The following is an 8482-nucleotide window of genomic DNA, read 5'->3' as shown; positions in this document are numbered from 1 at the left end:
GATGAGGAGTGACAGATCGGGGTTAGCCGCCAGGGGAGTCCATTTTCTTCCAGCGCACGGTCCTAACCGCGGAGGAAGCAAGAGAGGAGGTGAGGCACTGGGCGCAGAGGAGGAAGGGACGAGAGACAGACCGATTTCAACCCCTCCTCTATCTCTCTCTCTCTCACTCTCTCTCTCTCTCTCCACTGCCGTGCATCACAACCTAGTGGGCTTTACCCGGACTGCACCGCATTGACGCTGCTGCTGCTGCTGCCAGCCGACCCAACCCACTAAACTCAGGCACTAGAGACGGGGAGACGGTCTCGTCCACGCTACTGCCCGCAGCTGCAAACTCGATGCGGTGCGGATTGTGCGCGTGGAAATGCAGCAGTGCCCACCTTTCCCTCTGGACCCCGGACCCTAATTCGCTGTCCTGCACGCTAATGTCAGGACTTTGGAACCGGGACTGACGATTTCGAGGTTACCGCATAGTGCAAGGCGGGACATTAGGATATTTTAACACTTTTTTTTTTTTTTTTTTGCAGAGCTCGCGTCATACGAAAGTGGCTGTTTGCGACCCCGCGAGCTCCCCCGCGGTGCCGTTTCCAACATGGGTGTTGACTGAATGGAGGAGCGTCACCCCCCCGCGCGCGCGCGCTGCCACAGAGGTATGAAGATGCACTTGTGAGGATTTAAAAAAAAAAAAAAAAAAAAACTGCGCTCAATCACTCGCGGACCATGCAGGTTCTGCCGCCCAGGACGTTGTTTGTCTTGTTAGCCCACGCGCACCTGTTTTTATCTCTGAGACATAATGGAGAAGTTCAGGGCAGCAACGGCGGCGCGAGGACTTCCCACGGGTCGCTCCGGGAGAGTCACCAAAACAAAGCCCGGGACCGCGCGCTCTCGTCGGGGTACGCCACAGGTGCGTCCTCGCCGGAGATGCAGGCGCAGCGGGCCGCTTTCCGAGGGGCCCTGAACTCCACTCACCCGTGGAAACGGGTAATTGGGGGAGAGAGTCGGCGGATTGGACACAACAAGCGCGACTTCATCAGGACGGTGACACCCGTGGAGGATCCCCACGCCGTCATGCATTGGGAGCCGACGCGCCACCACAATAAGAGGATAAAGTTGAATGGCGGCGTGAGTAGTACGGGGACGCCAGCAGGTGGACGCCACAATGCTGCTAAGTCCTCTTCAATGGGCCGGGGGGACGGAGGAGGAGAAGGGGGGCCCGAGGAGGGCGACAGGCACAAGAGAGGCACAAAAGACGAGCAAAAGAAAGCGTCGAGGAGGGGGAGAAGCCGGCTTAACAAAAGCCCGGGGGTCTTGGCTCTGCCTCACGCGTCGCCGTGGGAACCCATCCCCAAGCCGGTGGCCCTCACCTCCACCGACCTGCCCTTTGACCTCTTCACCAGGAGGACGGAGTTCTTCACGTTCAGGGAGGAGAACCCCTGGGACGCCACGCCGATCACGCCCCCGAGCTCGCAGGACTTCGGGGACGAGATCAAGAACCCCTTTTACCCGGTGACGAGCGAGACGTACGGCGCGTACGCGATCACGTGCGTCTCCGGGGTCATCTTCCTGGTGGGGATCGCGGGCAACATTGCCATCCTGTGCATCGTGTGCCAGAACTACTACATGAAGAGCATCTCCAACTCACTGCTGGCCAACCTGGCGGTGTGGGATTTTGTGCTCATCCTCTTCTGCCTGCCCATGGTGGTCTTCCATGAGCTGACAAAGTCCTGGCTGCTGGGGGAATTCACCTGCAAAGTGGTGCCCTATGTGGAGGTAAATATATCCTTATTCTATTATTCTTATCTAAAGCAACGCATACAGGCACTTTAAGTGAAAACAGACATAATCTGTTGGAGGAGAAGAAAGTTTCACACTCTTGTTGGCCGAGTAAATGGAGTTAAAGTGTTGAGTTTCACTTTTTAAAGCCCTGCCTGGTCTGACAGAGAACAGACACGGCTATAGGATGTCACCTTGGCTAATAACAAGGAGACTCCCTGTACACCTGCTACTGGAGAGAGAGACAGAGAGACAGAGAGAGAGAGAGCCTCACCTAGCCCTTAAGGCATGTAGACAACACACTATCTCCCATTCACTCTGACTTATAACCAACACTCTTCTCCTGTTGCTTTGAGTTGATATGAGACGTTCAGGTAACCCATATTCCTGCATCCACCACACACACACACACACACTCACACACACACTCACACACACACACACACACACACACACACACACACACACACTCACACACACACACACACACACACACACACACACACACGTCCTTGGGTCTTTTTTCTGTTTGTCTGGTCATGTCCATGAGGAGGGGATAGATGCTAGACGGGTTGTTTACACCACGTTGATACCTGTCTCTTTGTGTACTCAATGCAATTATGCCAGTGTCAGATTCGCCTGCAGGGTGAATGTCTTTTGTATAAAAAAAACAAAACAACGACAACAGCAGGGGTTTCCAGCTCAGGAGGTCTGGAGCTGGGGTTGGATAGCCATTGTCACAACCTGGCTGAAGGAGGGACAAAGAGGGGGAGGCAGCTCACCTGATTTTAAAAAGGGTTCGTATCACAAATTAAACACATTTGAAAGCCATGTGCTTACAGTGTGGATGGCGTCTGAGGTGCATGAGCGAGTGAGAAAGAGAAAAAGCAAGAGCAAATGTAATCAAACTCAGAAAAGAGCTGTCAGGGGAATGAGATAGCTTTTATAGCCAGGCACTGAGCCAGAACAGGTGACCAGAAAGCAACCCACCCTCTGGAGACTACGGAGCCGGCAGACAGGGAGGGCTGCAGCTAGAATAGGAGCAGGAGAACCATATGATATTATCTCCAAATCAGCTTGGATGCAATCATTTTCATACCCGATTCATTTGGCGTTGTCGAGCTTTGATTCGTACAAAATGAGACTTCTTATTACAGACAGATGAAATGTTTCTGGAGGAGCAACCTGGACCTCAGCGTGAAAGAGACGTTAATAAATCTAATATTTTCTCTTGTCTGTATCAGGTTTGAAGCCTCTCGGTGAAAGAACGATGCCAATAATAGTTCAGAGAGAAAATAGGTCACAAGTAGACATGTGGAAAAATGCTCTGGAGTCCCAACCTTAAGTCTGCTCATCTTCACATAAAAGTGGGGAACAGCTTGGGCAGGATACGACTCCGAATGAAGAGATGGCTTGCATTTGCACCATCTCCTCTTCTTTTCTGCAGTCTGGCTCGCCAGGCTTTGTCCTCACAGAACTACACACTCTTAATACACACGGCACCTCATTTGCAGTTTCATTTGCAAACACCTTGTGAGTGCACAAGGTACGTTTTAATGATTGGGAGATGGGAAAGAGACAGAGCCCCTCCCTGTGTTATTGCATAGGAGCTGGCCGAGGACCACGGGATATAATTGAATAACTTTAATAACCTACTTACAGTGCTTAGACCAAATGGCTATTCTTAATGCACACCATGTGTGTGTGTGGAGGAGTGGAGTGTTCACTTGTCTTCTCTTTGCATGGAAATATGTGTTTTATAGTGAATATCTATCAGGACGTGTGCACTGGGGCCTGTCTGTGTTCATAGGGCCTTCGATGTGCCTGTGTCTCTGTGCGAGCGGCCATGTGTCAAAACAGGCCGTGAGTAATGCAGCCCGGGGTTCACTGTCTCCCTGTGGAGCATTCAGAGAAACACACACACACACACACACACTGTGGAGGGACTTTATTCTTCACTTAACCCAAATTCATTCATGGGGAATATCAACATTTGGCCTGAAATAAAGACATGCTTGGCCCACCGAAACACTTGTACACGCATGCATAATCAGAAGATGGTATGGATAATCTCTCACCGTTCCCCGGAGAGTTCAGCCTCCCACCGCGTGGCATTCAGTAAACCTTGGTTTTATTCCATGTTTAGTAGAGCGTGGAATCGTCCAAAGATAAAGCGTTTTTTAGGCGTGAGATGTGAGAAAACACGACAGGGACATTTTAAGAATGCAGCACAAGATAAAGATGTGGGTTACGGCCGGCCCGCGTGGTTTTTCCCGATGCGCTGCCGTTTCATGCTGCTGTCATTGCGGACGACCCCGCTAGGCAGTGATGTGCAGCAAAACCAGGCAAAGCTAATGGGCAATAATTGGGTGTTTTTGCACCTGGCAGTTGATTAGGATACGACTTGAAAGTGGGCTCAAGTAACAAATAAGCAGTGCAGCAAGCAGAGCCAGAGGGGGAAGTGAGTCATTTGTCAAGGCTCATTCTTTCCCAGACTTTTTGTCTCATTACCCCGAAATAAAGAGTCAAATCACCTCCTGTAAAGGCAAGTATAGAAAGGTGAGCTCTGATAGAAATAGTGTAACTTATGTGTAACTTATTTCCAGACCATTGCTCTTTATCGGCGGATGCCTTTATATTTATATTAAGTTTATAGCAGCGTAAAAAACAGAGGTGTTGCGACGATGATGGTAATAAATGAGATATACGCTGCAAATCTGGTTGTTGAACAATGAAAACACCCGTGTATAAAGCATGTGTGGATATATAGAAGTGTATATGGTGATCATGCATGTCTGTCAGTTATAAATGACTACTCCCATTAGCGGACAGAGATGGCTGTGTTCACACCTTCTTCTTCTCCCTGATTAACAGCTAATTGCAAACCTCCTCCATGGGGCATAAATCTAGCCACTCTCTACAGACTCATTGTCTCCTGAGTGGTCTGTCGGTAATTCCTCTAACAGTCCTGCCGTATCAATCACTTGTTACCATGTGCTATATCGTGCGAGCCGTAATGGCTTGTATTGATTGATAGCATGTGTGAAATCTTATGTAAAATGGGTACAACTTTGGTGGCAATATGTGTCCCTGCTTGTAGGAAACGTAGTTCTAATTTCAAAAATAATACTTTAACATATCAACTGCGTGTTGACTCCTTTAAATCGCGAGGCTCCGATGCATCTGGCTTCCTTCTGCCGTGCCGTACGGTGCCCTGTGGTCTGAAACTGCAGGATGTCGGAGAGCGAGAGAGAAACAGACTATTGAAGCAGAGCAAGAAAGAGGCCGAGGAAAGGGAGGCGGCGATAGATTGGGAGAGAAAAAGAAAGATGGCCGCATGGAGCCACAGAGGGCCGGAGGTAGACCCATTGAAATTGGTGGTAATGGCAGGACATACATCAACTTGACACATCCACAGCTCCAACTCACACACAAACAATCAATACGCAATATATCATTACTACATAATATATAATTACATCAGCAGACGTCCAAACACTCTTTTTCTTATATTATATTTTAAAACTATAACTTCGATATGGATAGTAATATCTCTAACTTATCAACAGATATGCTTACTTTCACTTTAACTGAGATCCCCACCTCCTCCTACAGTTATATACATACATCCCCACATCTGTCTGTCTGTCTGTCTGTCTCTCTCTCTAGCCTGTAGACACACACAAAGTCAGTAGGGTGTGCTGATCGTCCAGATGGGTGGGATGGCCTCCTCTCTACTGATCACTGCCCACGGCTATTTCTCTCTGCATCAGCTATCTGTGATTAGACGCAAGCCTCGGGCGCACACACACACACACACACACACACACACACACACACACACACACACACACACACACACACGTTTGTGCTAAAATACTGAATGCAAACACACGCACACAGTTAGAGTCCACTGCAGCAGCAAGCTCGGTCTCGTGCCCTCTCCGTTTCACAGCCCGTCTATCAGACATGCTCATAGGAGTTAATTGGAAGATATGTAAATGATTCCGGGTATATAATTAGCGGCTCTGCATAATGCATGATGGTGAGTCCATTCAGTCGGCTCTTTGTCCGTGGATGAGTAGATATTGTGTTTGGAACAATGAAGCAAGACCACACAACAGCACGGAGTGAAAAAAAATTAGGCTTGCTGTTGGATACAATTAACCAAATTGATAATTATCCATGTAAATATTAAATATTCATTGGGTGATTACCATTATGAATTAGGTGTGTTGGTGAAATGAGAATGAGGAACGCATCATTCTCGGATCAACAGGGAACGAGCTGGCCGGTGGCCAAACTTAATGGAGTACAATAGAGGAGGGAAGGGGGTCAGGGATCTAGGACTGGACTTTTTCAGCAGCATTCTGTAAAGTGAGAGTGGAATTAATGTTTTAATGTCCAGGGGAAATCTTACACGGGTCAGGATGTAATTTATTGGAAGGGAATTTATTGTGTGGAAGGAACTGCCTCCGACACACTGTCAGAAATCCACAGAATGGAGGACAACACTGGAATGGATTGTTATTAAACCGAAGAAAAGAAAGCGAGAAAGACGAAAATGTGTGAGCGCTTGCCCCACCTTTTTGTGAAAACTTTGCTCTTTACACAGGAAATAGACATTTTTAGCACAAGGTCCACTGTGGAGCGTTCAATCACATCACACAATCATCCCCAGCTGGTTACCTGGCAACCCCATGGTGACAGAAAGACTCCAGGAAGTGTCTGCAGCCAGAGAAAGAATTATCCAGGCGCATGACCCTCTTTAAAACCAGAGCCTGGTTTGTTGCCTTTGGACAAAGCTAAGCTAGGCTAGCTTCTGGCTACAGCTTTACCGTACATAAGTGCCAATGCACAGTGTATTTACCAGAATGTACAACAGGTACAATTCCACGACAACTGGCTGCTGATGAAGATCATATGGTGTGATTGAAAGCTCCAGAATAGCTACTAGAAAGCTATGTTGAAAGCTAGCTCAAGTGTGAATGTGTGTTTTTGTCAAGCTATAATGGAACAGAGTGAAACACAACACAATACATGACTGTAGCAAAGAGAATATGGTCTTTTAAAGTTCCATTCTCACCACCAGAGAAGAATCTTTACCAGCCCACAAGGACATATTTAGCCATAATCCCACACACACACCATCCACACACACCTACAATGAAATACAAGTTTGAATAATCCTGCATAAATGTGGACGTGCACGGACGCACACGCGCTTACGATCGTGCATCAGGTTTCCGTCTCTCCCAGACACACGGCTGGTAGATGGATGGTGGCTGTCAGCGGCGGGGTCTCTCTGGTTAGAGTTATGGGCTACTGGAGCCGGCACTGGGTCACACACTCAACCTAGAAATAGGCTGGAATAACCCTTTATCTCCCTGGCTCATTCTTATAAGACTGTGTGTGTGTTGTTGTTGTGTCTCCCCGTCAGCCCATTCATCACCTGATAACACCCATTACCGCCCGACAGTGGCTGTATAGTCACAGTATGGCTACACAGGCTCCACCGGTCCTTGTTAAGACCCAATTAATAACAGGAGGCCTTTGTGCCACCAGCTCACAGGACCTTTAATCAGGAAGTTAATGGGCCGTTATTAAAAACAGCACCGGGGGAAAATGTCTCTCTCACCTGCTGCTCAGATAGACGGCCTGACATGCGTTGCAGATGAAAGGGCTTTTTCATGTTTTGTCTTTTTTTTTTCTCTCGCCTCCCAAGTCCTTGAAGTCCAAGGTTGAGAAGGAATATATAATACGAAGTGGAAAAACGGTACTTCACAAGCAGTATGTCGTCAGTTATTGAAAGGTGAATTTCCCATTTTTTGTTGGCCAATTGATGAGGTGAAATAAAAAAATAAAATAAACAATAACACAATTCAAGAGTGAGATACAGAGCAAATATTTCAAAACCATGGACAGCGTTTCAGCCGATTATATTCTCCCAGAGTCCACCAAAAATATGTATAAAAGCTGTATATGACACTATTAAACACAAACCAAACAGATTTAATTGATGCAACATCATTACTGATTGTTAGATACTTTTAAATTGAAACATAAGGTATCTGTCAGCTAGCAGAGCATATGTCACTTTTTTTTAATTTTTTTAAATACAGTACAAATCTCTCTGTGGTCTATAAATAACTTTATAGGCTATAACATAAAAATGACTTCTCCTCCCGAGCTCCTGAACAGCAGACAAATCAGCGCTGAATTCAGACACCTGATGCATTTTAATGCTTCTATTAGGGAATAATGAGTGGGACGGAACATGATAATGGACTATGTAAATGCCAATAACAAGTATATTATTAAGCTATGCTAAGCCGGCTGCCTTTTATTTAGCAGAGTGGCATCTTCTCATCTAACTCGGCAATGAAGCATATTATTTCCTAAAGCGGGGGCGTAGAATCCATAAAAATCAACAACAAAAACTCTCTTGGGGAAGAAAATGCTTTCCTGTTTTAAATTGGTCGCATGGTTTAAATGATAAATATTTGAGAAGTACCGTTTCCACCCTGAGGCGACCGGGCCTGTCAACCTGCCAGCAGGTGAAATGAACATGACGGGGTCAAGGCTACCTGCCACATTAACATGGTTAGTCATTCTGGAGATATTGCGCCTAACTCTCTTCCTGTCACCATAAACCATCTCTACCTTACTGATGTGTTGCCTGCTATTGTCTCTCTCTCTTTCTCCCTTCTAC

General features: G+C 47.0%; 1 protein-coding gene across 1 annotated transcript in view; it reads left to right on the top strand.

Moving 5' to 3' along the window:
• Positions 1-303: 303 nt before the first annotated feature.
• gpr37b (G protein-coupled receptor 37b) overlaps positions 304-8482 on the top strand; it is a 14490-nt gene continuing 6311 nt past the window's right edge. Inside the window, exon 1 of the mRNA XM_084038418.1 lies at positions 304-1767. Coding sequence (XP_083894544.1) covers positions 718-1767 — 1050 coding nt within the window. The 5' untranslated portion in view covers positions 304-717. The remainder of the gene's footprint in view (positions 1768-8482) is intronic.

Source organism: Eutrigla gurnardus, assembly GCF_963514095.1.
Source record: "Eutrigla gurnardus genome assembly, chromosome: 21".
NCBI lineage: Eukaryota > Metazoa > Chordata > Actinopteri > Perciformes > Triglidae > Eutrigla > Eutrigla gurnardus.
This window is presented reverse-complemented; position numbering and strand designations above follow the sequence as displayed.